The sequence below is a fragment of the Pseudorca crassidens genome, chromosome 2, assembly GCF_039906515.1.
Source record: "Pseudorca crassidens isolate mPseCra1 chromosome 2, mPseCra1.hap1, whole genome shotgun sequence".
Taxonomy (NCBI): Eukaryota; Metazoa; Chordata; class Mammalia; order Artiodactyla; family Delphinidae; genus Pseudorca; species Pseudorca crassidens.
In genome coordinates, this window is record NC_090297.1 from 38,115,334 (window position 1) to 38,135,614 (window position 20,281).

General features: G+C 40.4%; 1 protein-coding gene across 2 annotated transcripts in view; it reads left to right on the forward strand.

The window, feature by feature from the left end:
* Positions 1-20,281, forward strand: part of NSUN4 (NOP2/Sun RNA methyltransferase 4) — a 35,146-nt gene that overhangs the window by 11,557 nt on the left and 3,308 nt on the right. Inside the window, exons 4-6 of one of the 2 annotated variants that reach the window (XM_067726016.1) lie at positions 485-645; positions 2,434-2,517; positions 14,273-14,397. In XM_067726016.1, the coding sequence (XP_067582117.1) occupies positions 485-645; positions 2,434-2,517; positions 14,273-14,397 (370 nt within the window). The remainder of the gene's footprint in view (positions 1-484; positions 646-2,433; positions 2,518-14,272; positions 14,398-20,281) is intronic. The other variant, XM_067726017.1, reaches the window with a different exon arrangement.

Consider the following 20,281-nt stretch of genomic DNA (forward strand, 5'->3'; position numbering starts at 1 on the left):
AAGGAATAAGAGGAGAGTAAATTTTGGGTAAATAATGTGTAGTATCTACCAAAGATGAAGAGAGACACATATTTCAAGAAAAGTGGGAGAGAACGTATTTCTTTAGAAATAAATGTTTTAACCTGGTCTGCTTTATTTATTTACATAACCTTTCTGGCCTATGTCGGTGTTTGCCTTTGCAACCCCCCACTCCGGAGTGTCTAGTACTGTGCTATGCATGTAATAAACGTTTCTCCTCCACCTGCCCCTGCCCCTGGGGTCTGCATTGATTGGCTATGCCTGAGAATTGGTCTGACTCTCCATTAGCACCATTGCTGGTGGGTTGTTTTCTTTTGCTGTGGCCTCTGAAGTTGCTTTATTCCTGCGGGCATAAGATGTTCATACTACCCAAAACGTCTGTAGATTCAGTGCAATCCCTGTCAAGATTCCAATGGCATTTTTTACAGAAGTAGAAAAAACAATCCTAAAATTTATGCTCCCACAGGCAATCTCGCTGCCAATGATCTCTCCACTTCACGAGCAGGCAGACTACAGAAGGTCCTTCACAGCTATGTGCCTCAAGATGTCAGGGATAGGAATCGAGTTCGAGTCACATCATGGGATGGAAGGAAGTGGGGAGAACTGGAGGGGGACATCTATGACCGGGTGAGTGATTCCTGACCTGGGACATCCAGCTAGCCAAATCTGGCATCCCCATCCTGGCTCTAGGCCCTGAGGGGGTAAGATCTAGCCATATATATTTGAGGATGTACGGCTGACTGTGGACCTGGCCAACTCTCCATGGGTGATTTGGTGAAAACAGCCATCTGTAGAATTGTTAGCTCAGTTTAGATAACTGGCTACTATCTTCATTAGAGGCAATTAGCAAAAAGAGTTTTAACCTGTCTGACTGGAAAAAAAATTATTAGGCTTATTTTATTTTGCAACTCACTTGGTTGCACAGTAACCCTCATTAAATTAATATGAATAAGCTCATTTTATTTATTTTTGAATATTAATACAGTACATGGTACAAAATGTAGAAGGCACAGCATGGTATCCAGGGAAAAGTATGTTTCCCTCTTACTCCTGTCTCACAGCCATCTACTTCCTCTCCCTCCAGATGACTGTTGTCTGTATTTTCTGCTGTATCCTCTTAAAATATTTTCTTTGTGTATATACAAATATAAATGTGTATTTTAAATCTACAAACAATAAATGCTGGAGAGGGTGTGGAGAAAAGGGAACCCTCCCACACTGTTGGTGGGACTGTAAATTGGTGCAGCCACTATGGAGAACAGTACGGAGGTTCCTTAAAAAACTAAAAGTAAAAAAAAAAAAAAAAAAAAACTAAAAGTAGAACTACCATACGACGCAGTAATCCCACTGCCGGGCATATACCCTGAGAAAACCATAATTCAGAAAGAGTCATGTACCACAATGTTAATTGCAGCACTATTTACAATAGCCAGGACATGGAAGCAACCTAAGTGTCCATCGACAGGTGAATGGATAAAGAAGATGTGGCACATATATACAATGGAATATTACTCAGTCATAAAAAGAAACGAAATTGAGTTATTTGTAGTGAGGTGGATGGACCTAGAGTCTGTCATACAGTGTGAAGTAAGTCAGAAAGAGAAAAACAAATACCTTTTGCTAGAGAAAAACAAATACCGTATGCTAACTCATATATATGAAATCTGAAAATTAAAAAATGGTCCTGATGAACCTAGGGGCAAGACAGGAATAAAGACGCAGACATAGAGGATGGACTTGAGGACACGGGGAGGGGCAAGGGTAAGCTGAGACGAAGTGAGAGAGTAGCATTGGCATATATACACCACCAAATGTAAAATAGATACCTAGTGGGAAGCAGTTGCATCGCACAGGGAGATCAGCTCCGTGCTTTGTGACCACATGGAGGGGTGGGAGGGAGACACAAGAGGGAGGGGATATGGGGATATATGTATACATATAGCTGATTCACTTTGTTATACAGCAGAAACTAACACAACATTGTAAAGCAATTATACTCCAATAAAGATGTTTAAAAAAAAAAAAGGAATGGTAGTATATTATGTTTACTATTCTGAACTTTGTATTTATTTAAATTTAATAATGTGCCTTGAAGTTCAAGCTTTTGTTTTTGTTTTTGGAGTATAATTGCTGGATAACAGTTTATATGTACTTAGGATATTGACAGAGGTTACTAAATCACTCCCTATGGAGGCCAGATCAGTTTCATTTCTACTGGTAATGAATAAGAGTACTGTTTCCTCATATCCTGCCACCATTGATGTTGTCCAACTTTTTGTTTTTTGCCAAACTGAAGCATCTAATTTGCATTTTGTTATGAATGAAGTTGAAAGTCATTTCATATATATTTTTTAATTTTAAAAATTTATTTATTTTATTTTATTTATTTTTGGCTGCATTTGTTGCTGTGTGCAGGTTTTTTCTCTAGTTGCAGAGATCCAAGCAGTATGGATCCTGGCGGAGTCCTGGCTCTATCACTTATCAGCCAGAGAAGTTTGGGCAAGTTAACCTTTCAGTTTAAGCTTTAGTTTCTTCATCTGTAAAATAAGGATAATAGTAGTGCCTATCACATAGGTGAAGATTAAATAAGAATGCATTTAGCATAGCTTCTGGTATATAGAAAGCATTTAATAATATTGTCATCATCACAATCCTTATTATATTATTTCCATTCATCGGTCCTAGCTATGCCTTTTAGAACAGTGAGCTGCCTCCCATTTCACATCAAAATGCTTCAGACATTTGAAAACAGCTTTAATGTCCTGAAGATGTCTTTGTTAATTTATTTGTTGAACAAATAGTTGTGCACACTATAACATAGTAACACATACTACGTGTTAGGCAAGGGTGAAGCACTTTAAATGCAAAGAAGAATACTATCTCAGGGCTCCATACACTCTTGGTAACTCTATCTCTCCCCCAACTCTACCTGGCCATCAGCTGGAGTGCCAGAGCTCTGCATTTTCATGGCAAGATACCTACCTGCCTCCCCACTCACAGCTTTCTTTTTATAGGTGTTGCAGTTATACCTTTACCCATCTCTTTATATTTAGCCTTGTTAAATCACTTCCTTTTAGATATGTCTCTTATATATTGCATAGAGTTGGGTTTTGCTTTGTGAACGAATCTGTAAATTTTATTCTTTTAAAACAATTGTCACGATATATTTGGTTTTGGCTCTGTCAAATTATTTACTGTGTTTGTTTTACTTTATTTAGGAAGGTTTATATATATATATATATATTTTTAATTATTTAATTAATTATTTTTGGCTGCATTGGGTCTTCGTTGCTGTGCACAAGCTTTCTCTAGTTGGTGCGAGTGGGGGCTACTCTTGGTTGCGGTGCGCAGACCTCTCATTGCGGTGGCTTCTCTTGTTGCGGAGCACGGGCTCTAGGCACATGGGCTTCAGTAGTTGTGGCTCACGAGCTCTAGAGCGCAGGCTCAGTAGCTGTGGCGCATGGGCTTAGTTGCTCTGTGGCATGTAGGATCTTCCCAGATTAGGGTTCGAACCCATGTCCCTTGCATTGGCAGGTGGATTCTTAACCACTGTGCCACCAGGGAAGTCCCAGGAAGGTTTATATTTTAATTCTACATTAGATAATTTCAATATGAAAACTCTTTGGGGGTTTAATTCTACTGGTGGTTGTTTCTGCTAACACTTGCTCAAGGAAGCTTGTTTCCCTTTAAAATTTTTTTTTTTTTTTTGTGGTATGCGGGCCTCTCACTGTTGTGGCCTCTCCCATTGCGTTGCAGAGCACAGGCTCCGGATGCGCAGGCTCAGCGACCATGGCTCACAGGCCCAGCCGCTCTGCGGCATGTGGGATCTTCCCAGACCGGGGCATGAACCCGTGTCCCCTGCATTGGCAGGCGGACTCTCAACCACTGCGCCACCAGGGAAGCCCTCCCTTTAAATTTTGTGGTCATTTTTATCACCTTTCATAATTTTCTAACAATTTTTCTGTTTGAGTATAACAGAAGTGATCAAATCATCAATGTACTGCTTAAAGAATGATCTTATAGTGAAATATATTATTACTACCCTTTCAAGAAGTATGATACTACCAGCATCCCAGAAACTCTCTTATGCCCCTTTCTGTCTTCCTAGAGGTGATCACTATTCTGACTTCTAAAACCATGGATGTACTTCATATAAATGTAATCATATATTATGTACTCTTGTCTGACTTTTTTCTCTCATTATGTTTGTGAGATTCATCCATGTTGTTGCCCCTGGCAGTGGTTTATTCATTGTTGTTGCTGTATTATATATTATGGTGTATATACAGAATTTATAGTCTATTCTATTCGTAAGAGACATTTGAGTCACTTCCAGTTTGGGGCTATTACAAACAACACTGCTGTGATCATTCCTGTAAATGTGTTTTGTTGCACTATGTACACATTCCTGTTGAATTTCTGAGTCATAGAGTATGTATATGTTCAGTTTTAGTCACTACTGTCAAAGTTTTCCAAGTGATTGTGCGAGTTTACATTCCTACCTACAGTGCATGAAAATTCCTGGTGTTCCACAACCTTATCAACATATACTATTTTGGGACTTCCCTGGTGGTCCAGTGGTTAAGACTCTGTGCTTCCACTGCAGGGGGCACGGGTTTGATCTCTGGTCGGGAAACTAATATCCTGTGTCCCGCATGCTGTGTGATGTGGCCAAAAAAAATATGTGTGTGTGTGTGTGTGTGTGTGTGTGTGTGTGTATACACTATTTTTTCCTCACTTTAGCCATTTTGATGGGCGTATAATGGTATTTGCATTGTGATGTTAATTTTTGTTTCACTGATGACTAATGAGCTTGGACACCTTTTCATGTGTTGATTGGCTATTTTTTTTTGAAGTGAGAATTCAAGTCTTTTGCCTGTTTTTCCTATTATCTGTCTCTTTTTAATGTGTCTGTCTATTTTTATTTATTTACTTCTAAATTTTATTTACTTTTTATTTTATTTATTTATTTGGCCGCACCATGGGGCTTGTGGAATCTTAGTTCCCTGACCAGGGTTTGAACCCATTCCCTCACATTCCCTCAGCAGTGAAAGTGTGGAGTCCTAACCACCGGACCACCAGGGAATTCCCTGTCTGTCTTTAAGGATTTACTTCTTATTTATTTATTTATTTTTGGTTGCGTCGGGTCTCAGTTGCGGCACGCGGGATCTTTCATTGTGGCACATGGGCTCTTCGTTGAGGCATGCGGGCTTCTCTCTAGTTGTTGCACGTGGGCTCCAGAGCTCGCGGGCTCAGTAGTTGTGGCGTGAGCTCCAGAGCGTGTGGTCCCTGTAGCTGCAGCACACGGGCTCTAGTTGTGGTGCACGGGCTTAGTTGCTCCATGGCATGTGGGATCTTAGTTCCCTGACCAGGGATTGAACCTGTGTTGCCTGCATTGGAAGGTGGACTCTTAACCACTGGACTACCAGGGAAGTCCCCTTGTTTGTCTCTTTTTTTTTTTTTTTGGCGGTACGTGGGCCTCTCACTGTTGTGGCCTCTCCCGTTTCGGAGCACAGGCTCCGGACGCGCAGGCTCAGCGGCCATGGCTCACGGGCCCAGCCGCTCCGCAGCATGTGGGATCTTCCCAGACCGGGGCATGAACCCGCGTCCCCTGCATTGGCAGGCGGACTCTCAACCACTGCGCCACCAGGGAAGCCCTGTTTGTCTCTTTTTAATGTGTGAGTGTTCCTTTATGTATTCTGGATATGAGTCCTTTATATATATGTATTATAAATATCTTCTTCCGCTCTGTAACTTATCTTTTCACCCTCTTAGGATGAAACAGAAGTTCTTAATGTAGTCTAATTTGTCACAATGGTTAATGCTTTTGGGTCTTATTTTTTTTAATTTATTTTATTGAAGTATAGTTGATTTACAGTGTTGTGTTAATTTCTGCTGTACAGCATAGTGATTCAGTTATACAAATATATATACAGTCTTTTTCACATTCTTTTCCATTATAGCTTATCACAGGATATTGAATATAGTTTCCTGGGTTATTTCTATATATAATAGTTTGCGCCTGCTAATCCCAAACTCCCAATCCATCCCTCCCCCAACCCCTCTCCCCTTTGGCAACCACAAGTCTGTTCTCTATGTCTGTGAATCTGTTTCTATTTTGTATATAAGTTCATTTGTGTCGTATTTTAGATTCCACATATAAGTGATATCATATGGTATTTGTCTTTCTTTTTCTGACTTACTTCACTTAGTATGATAATCTTTAGGTCCATCCATGTTGCTGCAAATGGCATTATTTCATTCTTTTTTGTGGCTGAATAGTATACTATTATATATGTGTACCACATCTTCTTTATCCATTCGTGTGTCAGTGGACATTTAAGTTGTTTCCTTGTCTTGGCTATTGTGAATAGTGCTGCTAGGAACATAGGGGTGCATGTATCTCTTTGAATTATAGTTTTGTCTGGATATATGCCCAGGAGTGGGATAGCTGGATCATACGGCAACTCTATTTTAGTTTTTTGAGGAACCTCTGTACTGTTTTCTGTAATGGCTGTACCAATTTACATTCCCACCAACAGTGTAGGAGGGTTCCCTTTTCTTCACATTAGGTCTTATTTAAGATACCTTTGCCTACCCTAAGGTAATAAAGATATTCTAGTACTACCTTCTAGAAACATTTTTTTTTTTTTTTTTTTGTGGTACACGGACCTCTCACTGTTGTGGCCTCTCCCGTTGCGGAGCACAGGCTCCGGACGTGCAGGCTCAGCGGCCATGGCTCACGGGCCCAGCTGCTCCACGGCATGTGGGATCTTCCTGGACCGGGGCACAAACCCATGTTCCCTGCATTGGCAGGCGGACTCTCAACCACTGTGCCACCAGGGAAGCCCTAGAAACATTTTTGTTTTACCTTTGTCACTTAGATTTACAGTCCAGTTGGAACTGATTTTTATGTGTAGTGAACAAAGTTAGGATACTAAAAATGGTATTTAGTTGACCCAGTATCAATTATTGAAGAGATTATTCATTTTCCACAGCTCTGCCTTGTCACCTTTGTCATAAATCAAGTATCCATATATATGTGGGTTTGTTTCTGGATTCTGTTCTGTTCTATTGGCCTATTTATCTTTCTTTTCAAGAAACTATACTGTCTTCATTGCTGTGGCTTTATAATAAGTCTTTAATATCTGGTATACTAAATCCTCTAACTTTATCTTTGAATTTCTCTTGGCTCTTCTTGGTTCTTTTGTATTTTCATAAATTTTGTCAATTTACACAACAAGACTTTCAGGGCTTTTGCCAGGAATTACATTGAGTCTAAAAACCATATTTGAAAGATAATTTCACTGGACATAGAATTCTATATTGGTAATTGTTTCCTTTTAGCATTTTGAAGGTCTTGTTTTTTTATTTTTTAAAATATTTATTTATTTATTTGGCTGCACTGGGTCTTAGTTGAGGCACGTGGGATATTTGTTGTGGTGTGCGGGATCTTTAGTTGCAGCATATGGGATCTAGTTCCCTGACCAGGGATTGAACCTGGGCCCCCTGCATTGGGAGCATGGAGTCTTAGCCACTGGACCACCAGGGAAGTCCCTGAAGATCTTATTTATTTTGCTATTCATTGTTTCTGTTGAGAAGTCAACTATAAGTCTTATTAAAACTTCTTGAGGGGAATTTCCTGGCAGTCCAGTGTTTAGAACTCAGTGCTTTCACTGCCAGGGCTTGGGTTCAGTCCTTGGTCAGAGAAATAAAATCCCACAAGCCATGAGGCATGCCCCCCCCTCAAAAAAAAAAAAAAAACTCCTTTAAAGGTGGTGTGTATATCTCCTGCCTGGGGTTCATAGTGCTTCCTGAATCTGTGGTTTGATTTTCTCATCAGTTTTAGAAAATTCTCAGTCATTATCTCTTCATATAATTTTCTGTTTCATTTTTTTCTCATAATTTTGGGACTTTAATTACATGTATGTTAGGCTTTTTCATCATGTCCCATATAAGTTTTATATTCTTTCCTGTATTTCTCTTTTTTCCATCATGATTCAATCTGGATGTCGTGTTTGACCTGATTCACCAGTCCTTTCTTACCTGTGTCTAATAAGCTGTTAAATACATCTGTTGAGGTCTTTTTAAAAATTGAGAAATAATTGACATACATGTTAATATTGTATTAGTTTTAGGTGTACAACATAATGATTTGATATACGTATATATTGTGAGATGATTATCACAATAAGTTTAGTTAATTAACATTTATCACCACACATAGTTAACAAATTTTTTTCTTTTTTTTTGGCTGCCATGCGGCCTGTGGGATCTTAGTTCCCGGACCAGGGATTGAACCTGTGCCCCCTGCAATGGAAGCATGCAGTCTTAACCACTGGACCACCAGGGAAGTCCCACAAATTTTTTTCTTATCATGAGAACCTTTTTTTTTGGCTGCACCATGCAGCTTGTGGGATCTCAGTTCCCTGACCAGGGACTGAACCTGGGCTATAGCGTGAGAAAGCTCGGAATCCTAACCAATAGGCCACCAGGGAACTTCTGAGAACTTTTAAAATCTACTCTCTTAGCAACTTTCAAATATATAATACAGTATTGCTAACTATAGTGATCATGTTGTACATTATATCCCCAGGACTTATTTGTTTTATAACTGGAAGTTTGTACCTTTTAATCACCTTCACCCATTGTGCCCACCTTCCACTCCCTGCCTCAGGTAACCACTACTCTGTTCTCTGTATCTACTAGCTCTTTCTTTCTTTCTTTTTTTTTTTTTCACATTTTGCATATAAGTGAGATCATGCAGTATTTGTCTTTCTCTGTCTGACTTATTTCACTTAGCATAATGCCCTCAAGGTCCATCCATATTGTCTCAAATGGAAGAATTTCCTTCTCTTTTATGGCTCAGTAATATTCCGTTGTATATATATTCCACATTTTCTTTATTTATTCATCTGTTGATGGGCACTTAGGTTGTTTCCACGTCTTGGCTATTGTAAATAATGGTGCAGTGATCGTGGGGGTGCAGATATCTTTTCAAAGTAAAGTTTTTGTTATCTTCAGGTAAATACCTAGAAGTAGAATTTCTGGATGATATGATAGTTCTATTTTTAATTTTTTGAGGAACCACCATACTGTTGTTCATAGTGGCTGCAGTAACTTATATTCTCACTGCATCTATTGAGTTCTTGATTTCAGTTATTATATTTTCCAGTTTTAGAATTTCCAGCTGATTATTTAAAAAAAATTCTAGTTCTGTAGAAATTAGAAATGATAAAATTTTATGTCTTTTCATCTAACTTCTTGAACATACGCATGATTTTTTCAAATACTATGATAATTCTAGTATTTGGATCTCATGGGTCAGCTTCTATGATCTGTTTTTTCTCTTGGTTTTTGGTCATTTGGTTTTATCTCCTGGTATTAGTGATTTTTTTGTTAGAATACCAGACGTTTTTTGTGAAGAATTGCAGGGATAATCTGAGGCTCTAGATATCTTCCTCTGGAAAGGATTTGATTTTCCTAAGGCTGACAGTTAACATCAGAGCAGATCATCTTAATTCAGCCAGAAATTAGGCTGATTCAAAGCTGGAGTTTGTGAGGGCTGTTCTTTTTCCAGTTTACCTTTATACGTAGGGTATTTAATTTCAGCGCTCTAGCTCAAGGCATGAGATGTTTCTTTACTAGGACCCTCTACTCCTTGGTGTAGACTCTGAACTCCAGTTTTTGTCCCCACAGTTCTATAAGACTGCTGAAAGTTCTGTTCATCTTCTCAACCCCTTATTTGTCACAGTAGAGCTGAATGCTTCTGGCTTACCTACCTGTACTTTATCCTCTCTAGGATCTTAGCCCCTCAGTTCTTGGTTCTTTAGTAGATCTCTAATGATTTCAGATAGATATTTTAAATATTTTGTCAAGCATTTCTAATTGTTCCACCAGGAGCATTGGTTTACAAGCTATTCTGCTTTTACTAGAAGTGTAAAGCCTGATTTTGTTCATTGTCAGCTTATGATCATTGCCTAGTTAATTAAAAGAGCCCTGGTGGGCTTCCCTGGTTGCGCAGTGGTTGAGAGTCCGCCTGCCGATGCAGGGGACACGGGTTCGTGCCCCGGTCCAGGAAGATCCCACATGCCACGGAGCGGCTGGGCCCGTGAGCCATGGCCGCTGAGCCTGCGCGTCCGGAGCCTGTGCTCCGCAACGGGAGAGGCCACAGCAGTGAGAGGCCCGCGTACCGCAAAAAAAAAAAAAAAAAAAAAAAAGATAGGTGTTTGGGGGATTGCTCAATCCAGGACCATTTATTGCTCTACAGGGAATTTTCTGGATCATGCAGGCATCATGAGTTTGAACCTCCTATCTGAGTGGTTACAAATTCTCAGGGAGACTTTTTTTTCTTTTTGCCTGGAGTTAAAGCCAAAACAGACAAGTTCTCTTGTCTTCCATTGTGTCTGATTTTTCTTTTTTTGGCTGTGCCACGTGGCATGTGGGATCTTAGTTCCCCATCCAGGGATTGAACCTGTGCCCCCTGCATTGGACGCACAGAGTCTTAACCACTGGACTGCCAGGGAAGTCCCATTGTGGCCGATTTTTTCCCCCCTAGTTCATACTTTGATTGAGCATGTAGCCCTTTAAGGATTTTGACTTTTCTGTGGATTTCCATTCCAATTCTGTACCTCAAGTGCCCAGTTTTCTGCCCTCCAAGGGTTTGGGTTACTAGGGATTGATAAAAGATAGAAGGCACCTCCAATGGGCACATGAAAAGATGATCAACATTGCTAATTATTGGAGAAATGCAAATGAAAACTACAACGTGGGGACTTCCCTGGTGGCACAGTGGTTAAGAATCTGCCTGCTGGGACTTCCCTGGTGGTGCAGTGGTTAAGAATCCACCTGCCAATGCAGGGGACACGGGTTCAAGCCCCGGTCCAGGAAGATCCCACATGCCGCAGAGCAACTAAGCCCGTGCACCACAACTACTGAGCCTGTTCTCTAGAGCCCGTGAGCCACAACTACTGAGGCTGTGTGCCACAACTACTGAAACCCGTGTGCCTAGAGCCCGTGCTCTGCAACAAGAGAAGCCACAGCAGTGAGAAGCCCACACACCTCAATGAAGAGTAGCCCCCACTCACAGCAACTAGAGAAAGCCTGCGTGCAGCAATGAAGACCCAACGCAGCCAAAGATAGATAGATAAATAAATAAATAAAAAGAATCCGCCTGCCAATGCAGGGGACATGGGTTCAATCCCTGGTCCAGGAAGATCCCACATGCCATGGAGCAACTAAGCCTGTGTGCCACAACTACTGAGCCTGCGCTCTAGAGCCTGCGAGTCACAACTACTGAGCCTGTGTGCCACAACTACTGAGCCTGCGCTCTAGAGCCTGCGAGTCACAACTACTGAGCCTGTGTGCCACAACTACTGAAGCCTGCACGCCTAGCACCTGTGCTCCGCAACAAAGAAGCCACCACAATGAGAAGCCCGTGCACCGCAATGAAGAGCAGCCCCCACTTGCTGCAGCTAGAGAAAGCCCACGCACAGCAGTGAAGACCCAATGCAGCCAAAAATAAAAAATAAAAAAGAATACTACAATGTGGTATCACCTCACATCAGTCAGAATGGCATTCATCAAAAAGTCTATAAATAATAAACACTGGAGAGGGTGTGGAGAAAAGAGAACCCTCCTACACGGTTGGTGGGAATGTAAATTGGTGCAGCCACTATGGAAAATGGTATGGAGGTTTCTCAGAAAACTAAAAATAGAGTTGCCATATGATGCAGCTATCCCACTCCTTGACATATGTCCAGACAAAACTATAATTCAAAGAGATACATGCACCCCCATGTTCATAGCAGTATTATTTACAAGGGCCAAGAATCGGAAGCAATCTAAATGTCTATTGACAGATGAATGGATAAAGAAGATGCAGTACATATATACAGTGGAATACTACTCAGCCACAAAAAAAATGAAATAATGCCTTTTGCAGCAACATGGATGGACCTAGAGATTATCATACTAAATAAAGTAAGTCAGACACAGACAGACAAATATCACAGATCACTTACATGTGGAACCTAAAAAAAAGATAGGAATGAACTTACTTACAAAACAGAAACAGACTCACAGACATAGAAGACAAACTTATGGTTACCAGAGGGGAAGGGGGGAGGGATAAATTAGGAGTTTTAGGATTAGCAGGTACAAACTACTGTATATAAAACAGATAAACAACAAGGTCCTGGGAGTTCCCTGGTGGCCTAGTGGGAAGTGTGCTATAGGGAATATAGTTCCCTATAGCACAGGGAACTGTATTCAGTATCTTGTAATAAAGTACAAAGAAAAGAATCTGAAAAATAATATATATAATATATACGTGTAAATATATATATTTACTGAATCACTTCACTATATACCGGAAACTAATACAACATTGTAAGTGAACTATACTTCAATTAAAAAAGATAAAAAAAATAGAAGGCATCGACTTCAGCTCTGGAATCCCTCCCTAGATTTGTGCTCCTGGTTTTTCTTTGGCTTCTGAGGATTTCTCTAATTTTCTATGAGCTATGCATTTAAAAGTATTAAAAATATATATATATATATAAAAAAATATATATATATATATATTTTTTTTTTTGTGGTACGCGGGCCTCTCACTGTTGTGGCCTCTCCCGTTGCGGAGCACAGGCTCTGGACACGCAGGCTCAGCGGCCATGGCTCACGGGCCCAGCCGCTCCGTGGCATGCGGGATCTTCCCGGACTGGGGCACGAACCCGTGTCCCCTGCATCGGCAGGCGGACTCTCAACCACTGCGCCACCAGGGAAGGCCTTAAAAATATATTTTATGTTTAGATATTTTGTATCACAAGGGTTTCAAGATATCTAGTTTACTACGTTCCTGGAAACAGAAGGTATTAATTTCTTCTATCGTGTGGTTTCTAAACATCCCAGTGGCCCTTCTCTGAGCATTCCTATGCCCTTCTCTGAGCATTCCTATTTAGTTAATGTCAATTTTTCCTGTGGACGCTAGCCGCATCACATTTCTTGAGATACGACCTGACCAGAATGCAAGGTAGTCATTATTTCTCTTACTCTGTATACACTGTATCAATTCATTCAGCCTCGGAGTACAGCAGGATATTGAACACTGGGTCATTACTAATTTACTCGGAATTTCTGCTTGACTGAAAATTTATAGATCTTTTCCACAGATGATTTTACTTCTTCTTTTAAATAAATTTAATTTATTTTTTAGCTGCACTGGGTCTTCATTGCTGCACGCGGGCTTTCTTTAGTTGCGGCAAGTGGGGGCTACTCTTCATTGCGATGCACATGCTTCTTATTGCGGTGTCTTCTCTTATTGTAGAACACGTGCTCTAGGCATGCGGGCTTCAGTAGTTGTGGCTCACAGGCTCTAGAGCGCAGGCTCAGTAGTTGTGGCGCACAGGCTTAGTTGCTCTGCGGCATGTGGGATCTTCCCAGACCAGGGCTGGAACGTATGTCCCCTGCACTGGCAGGTGGATTCTTATCTACTGCACCACTAGGGAAGTCCTGATTTTACTTTTTGAAATGTAAATACAGGACTGTTTTTTTGGGGGGATGGGTAGGTTTTTTGTTTTTGTTTTTTGGTCTTTAGTGCCCATCGCAGAGTGGGTTCTTAGTAAATAAATGAATAACTTTATTTATTTATTTATTTTTGGCCACATTGCGCAGCTTGTGGGATCTTTGTTCCCTGATCAGGCATTGAACCCAGGCCCTCAGCAGTGAAAGCGTGGAGTCCTAACCACTGGACCACTGAGGAATTCCTCAATGAATGAATGACTTTCCATCTCTCACTTTAAAACTTTTCCATATTGGATATGACATTGTTTTAGCATAAGATAATTTTGAATCCTGATCCTGTTATTCAATATATTAGCTACCCTTTGGGTATTATATCATCTGTAAATTGGATGTTTTCATTCAAATAGCTAGGGACAGAGTCAAGGACAGAGCCCTGAAGCACTGAAGATTTCTTTCTAGGTTGATATCAATTACTTAATTCAGTTTTTTGTGTGTTGGTTTTGGTTTTTTGCCCAGCCATGAGTATACTTAGATGTACTATTTTCCCACTGATTATTTCACAATTGTCCACCAGGTTAAAGTGAGAAGCTTTGTCAGATGCTCTGCAGTGGGGGGATGGGCTAGGGGAGCACTCTGCAGAACCCTCCAGGTTAGGGGCCTAAAACACCCCTGGCCTGAGGAAGAGGAGCCTGTAAGGAGCCCTAATACTTTATGCTTTAACACTCCTGGGCAGGTGCTGGTGGATGTGCCCTGTACAACAGACCGCCACTCCCTTCATGAGGAGGAGAACAACATCTTTAAGCGTTCAAGGAAGAAGGAGCGGCAGATGTTGCCTATGTTGCAGGTGCAGCTTCTTGCGTGAGTAATAGATACAGAAACTCAGGACTTTGGGCCACAGTGCTGTGGTGGGGTCTGGCCACCTGGGGGGCTTGGGGGCTAGAAGCTGTTGCCAAGACCATTACCCATAGAAGGGTCTTCTGGCTGGGAATCTGCCTGGAGGAGACAATCATCATTGGATGGTCTTTCTCTGGGACATAAAGACTCTATGTGGAGATTGGTTCAAGATGGCGTAGAATGATGTGCGCTCACTCCCTCTTGTGAGAGCACTGGAATCACAGCTAACTGATGAACAGTCATCAACAGGAAGACACTGGAACTCAACAAAAGAGATATCCCACATCCAAAGACAAAGGAGAAGCCACAATGAGATGGTAGGTGGGGCGCAATCACAATAACATCAAATCCCATAACCGCTGGGTGAGTGACTCACAAACTGGAGTGAAGGTTCTGAGCCCTACGTCAGGCTTCCAAACCTGCGGATCTGGCAGTGGGAGGAGGAATTCCCAGAGAATCAGACTTTGAAGGCTAGTGGGATTTGATTGCAGGACTTTGACAGGACCGGGGGAAACAGACTCCACTCTTGGAGGACACACACAAAGTATTGTGCGTATCAGGACCCAGGGAGAAGGAGCAGTGACCCCATAGGAGACTGAACCAGACCTACCTGCTAGTGTTGGAGGGTCTCCTGCAGAAGCGGCAGGGACAAGGACACTGGCAGCAGAGGTTCTGGGATGTACTCCTTGGCATGAGCCCTCCCGGAGCCCACCATTAGCCCCACCAAAGAGCCTCTAGGCTCCAGTGCTGATCACCTCAGGCCAAACAACAAACAGGGAGGGAGCTCAGCCCCACCCATCAGCAGGCAAGCTGATTAAAGTTTTACTGAGCTCTGCCCACCAGAGCAACACCCAGCTCTACCCACCACCAATCCTTCCCATCAGAAAGCTTGCACAAGCCTCTTAGATAGCCTCATCTGCCAGAGGGCAGACAGCAGAAGCAAGAAGAACTACAGTCCTGCAGCCTGTGGAACGAAAACCACATTCACAGAAACATAGACAAAATGAAAAGGTAGAGGACTATGTACCAGATGAAGGAACAAGATAAAATCCCAGAAAAACAACTAAATGAAGTAGAGATAAACAACCTTCCAGAAAAAGAATTCAGAATAATGATAGTGAAGATAATCCAGGACCTCAGAAAAAGAATGGAGGCAAAGATTGAGAAGATGCAAGAAATGTTTAATAAAGACCTAGAAGAATTAAAGAACAAACAGAGGTGAACAATACAATAACTGAAATGAAAAATACACTAGAAGAAATCAATAGCAGAATAACTGAGGCAGAAGAACAGATAAGTGATCTGGAAGACAGAATGGTGGAATTCACTACCACAGAACATGATAAAGAAAAAAGAATGATAAGAAACGAAGACAGCCTAAGAGACCTCTGGGACAACATTAAACGTACCAACATTCACATTATAGGGGTCCCAGAAGGAGTAGAGAGAGACAAAGGACCTGAGAAAATATTTGAAGAGATTATAGTTGAAAAATTCCCTAACATGGGAAAGGAAATAGCCACCCAAGTGCAGGTAGAGCAGAGAGTCCCAGGCAGGATAAACCCAAGGGGAAACATGCTGAGATACATAGTAATCAAATTGACAAAAATTAAAGACAAAGAAAAATTATTGAAAGCAACAAGGGAAAAATGACAAATAACATACAAGGGAACTCCCATAAGGTTAACAGCTAATTTCTAAGGAGAAACTCTACAAGCCTGAAGGGAGTGGCATGATATATTTAAAGTGATGAAAGGGAAGAACCTACAACCAAGATTACTCTACCTGGCAAGGATCTCATTCAGATTCGATGGAGAAATCAAACGCTTTCCAGACAAGCAAAAGCTAAGAGAATTCAGCACCACCAAACCAGCTCTACAACAAATGCTAAAGAAACTTCTCTAAGTGGGAGATACAGGAGAAGAAAAGGACCTACAAGAACAAACCCAGAATAATAAAGAAAATGGTAATAGGAACATACATATCGATAATTACCTTAAATGTGAATGGATTAAATGCTCCAACCAAAAGACACAGGCTCACTGAATGGATACAAAGACAAGACCCACATATATGCTGTCTACAAGAGACCCACTTCAGACCTAGGGACACATACAGATTGAAAGTGAGGGGATGGAAAAAGATATTCCATGCAAATGGAAATCAAAAGAAAGCTGGAGTAGCAATACTCATATGAGATAAAATAGACTTTAAAATAAAGAATGTTATAAGAGACAAGGAATGACACTACATAATGATCAAGGGATCAATCCAAGAAGATGATATAACAATTATAAATATATATGCACCCAACCTAGGAGCACCTCTATACATAAGGCAAGTGCTAACAGCTATAAAAGATGAAATCAACAGTAACACAATAATAGTGAGGGACTTTAACACCTCACTTACACTAATGGACAGATCATCCAGACAGAAAATTAATAAGGAAACACAAGCTTTAAATGACACAGTAGACCAGATAGATTTAATTGATATTTATAGGACACTCCATCCATAAACAGCAGATTACACTTTCTTCTCAAGTGCACAGGGAACATTCTCCATGATAGATGACATCTTGGGTCACAAATCAAGCCTTGGTAAATTTAAGACAATTGAATCAAGCATCTTTTCCAACCACAGCGCTATGAGATTAGAAATAAATTACAGGGAAAAAAACCGTAAAAAACACAAACACATGGAGGCTAAACAATATGTTACTAAATAACCAAGAGATAACTGAAGAGATCAAAGAGGAAATAAAAAAATACCTAGAGACAAATGACAATAAAAACATGACGATCCAAACCTGTGGGATGCAGCAAAAGCAGTTCTAGGAAGGAAGTTTGTAGCAGCACAATCCTACCTCAAGAAACAAGAAAAGTCTCAAATAAACAATCTAACCTTACACCTAAAGAAACTAGAGAAAGAAGAACAAACAAAACCCAAGGTTAGTAGAAGGAAGTAAATCATGAAGATCAGAGCAGAAATAAATGAAATAGAAACAAAACAATAGCAAAGATCAATAAAACTAAAAGCTGGTTTTTTGAGAAGATAAACAAAATTGATAAACCATTAGCCAGACTCATCAAGAAAAAGAGGGAGAGGACTCAAATCAATAAAATTAGAAATGAAAAAGGAGAAGTTACAATAGACACTGCAGAAATACAAAGCATCCTAAGAGACTACTACAAGCAACTCTATGCCAATAAAATGGACAACCTGGAAGAAATGGACAAATTCTTAGGAAGGTATAACCTTCCAAGACTGAACCAGGAAGGAATAGAAAAACATGAACAGACCAATCACAAGTAATGAAATTGAAACTGTGATTAAAAATCCTCCAACAGGGACTTCCCTGGTGGTGCAGTGGTTAAGAATCTGCCTGCCAATGCAGGGGACATGAGTTTGAGCCCTGGTCTGGGAAGATCCCACATGCTGTGGAGCAACTAAGCCCGTGCACCGTAACTACTGAGCCTGCACTCTAGAGCCCACGAGCCACAGCTACTGAGCCTGTGTGCCACAACTACTGAAGCCTGCGCGCCTAAAGCCTGTGCTCTCCAACAAGAGAAGCCACCATAATGAGAAGCCTGTGAACTGCAATGAAGAGTAGCCCCCACTTGCCGCAACTAGAGAAAGCCCATGTGCAGCAACGAAGACCCAATGCAGCCAAAAAAATTAGTTGAATAAAATAAATAAATTAAAAAAATAAACAAACAAAAGTCCAGGACCAGATGGCTTCACAGGTGAATTCTATCAAACATTTAGAGAAGAGCTAACAGCTATCCTTCTCAAAGTCTTCCAAAAAATTGCAGAGGAAGGAACACTCCCAAACTCATTCTACAAGGCCACAATTACCCTGATACCAAAACCAGACAAAGATACTACAAAAAAAGAAAATTACAGACCAATATCACTGATGAATATAGATGCAAAAATCCTCAACAAAATACTAGCAAACAGAATCCAACAACACATTAAAAGGATCATACACCATGATCAAGTGGGATTTATCCCAGGGATACAAGGATTCTTCAATATATGCAAATCGATCAATGTGATACACCATATTAACAAATTGAAGAAGAAAAACCATATGATCATCTCCATAGATGCAGATAAAGCTTTTGACAAAATTCAACACCCATTTATGATAAAAACTGTCCAGAAAGTGGGCATAGAGGGAACCTTCTTCAACATAATAAAGGCCATGTACCACAAACCCACAGCAAACATCATTCTCAATGGTGAAAAACTGAAAGCCTTTCCACTAAGATCAGGAACAAGACAAGGATGTCCACTCTCACCATTATTATTCAACATAGTTTTGGAAGTCCTAGACACAGCAATCAGAGAAGAAAAAGAAATACAAATTGGAAAAGAAGAAGTAAAACTGTCACTGTTTGCAGATGACATGATACTATACATAGATCATCCTAAAGATGTCACCAGAAAACTACTAGAGCTAATCAATGAATTTGGTAAAGTTGCAGGATACAAAATTAATGCACAGAAATCTCTTGCATTCCTATACACTAACAATGAAAGATCAGAAGGAGAAATTAAGGATACAATCCCATTCACCATTGCAACAAAAAGAATAAAATACCTAGGAATAAACCTACCTAAGGAGGTAAAAGACCTGTACTCAGAAAACTATAAGACACTGATGAAAGAAACCAAAGATGACACAGGGAGAGATACACCATGTTCTTGGATTGGAAGAGTCAATATTGTGAAAATGACTATACTACCGAAAGCAATCTACAGATTCAATGCAATCCCTATCAAATTACCAATGGCATTTTTTACAGAACTAGAACAAAAAAATCTTAAAATTTGTATGGAGACACAAAAGACCCTGAATAGCCAAAGCAGTCTTTTTTCTTGAGGGAAAAAAGCGGAGCTGGAAGAACCAGACTCCCTGACTCCAGACTATACTACAAAGCTACAGTAATCAAGAGAATATGGTACTGGCATAAAAGCAGAAATATAGATCAATGGAATAGTATAGAAAGCCCAGAGATAAACCCACGCACCTGTGGTCAACTAATCTATGACAAAGGAGGCAAGGATATACAATGGAGAAAAGACAGTGTCTTCAATAAGTGGTGCTGGGAAAACTGGACAGCTACATGTAAAAGAATGAAATTAGAACACTCCCTAATACCATACACAAAAATAAACTCAAAATCAATTAAAGACTTAAGTGTAAGGCCAGACACTATAAAACTCTTAGAGGGAAACATAGGAAGAACACTCTTTGACATAAATCACAGCAAGATCTTTTTTGACCCACTTCCTAGAGTAATGAAAATAAAACCAAAAATAAACAAATGGGACCTAATGAAACTTAAAAGCTTTTGCAGAGCAAAGGAAACTATAAACAAAACGAAAAGACAGCCCTCAGAATGGGAGAAAATATTTGCAAATGAATAAACAAAGGATTAATCTCCAAAATATATAAACAGCTCATGCGGTTCAATGTTAAAAAAACAACCTAATCAAAAAATGGGCAGAAGACCTAAATAGAAATTTCTTCAAAGAAGACATACAGATGGCCAAGAGACACATGAAAAGCTGCTCCACATCACTAATTATTAGAGAAGTGCAAATCAAAACTACAGTGAGGTATCACCTCACACCGGTCAGAATGGGCATCGTTAGAAAATCTACAGACAGCAAATGCTGGAGAGGTTGTGGAGAAAAGGGAACCCTCTTGCACTGTTGGTGGGAATGTAAACTGATACAGCCACTATGGAGAACAGTATGGACGTTCATTAAAAAACTAAAAATAGAATTACCGTATGACCCAGCAATCCCACTTCTGGGCATATACCCAGAG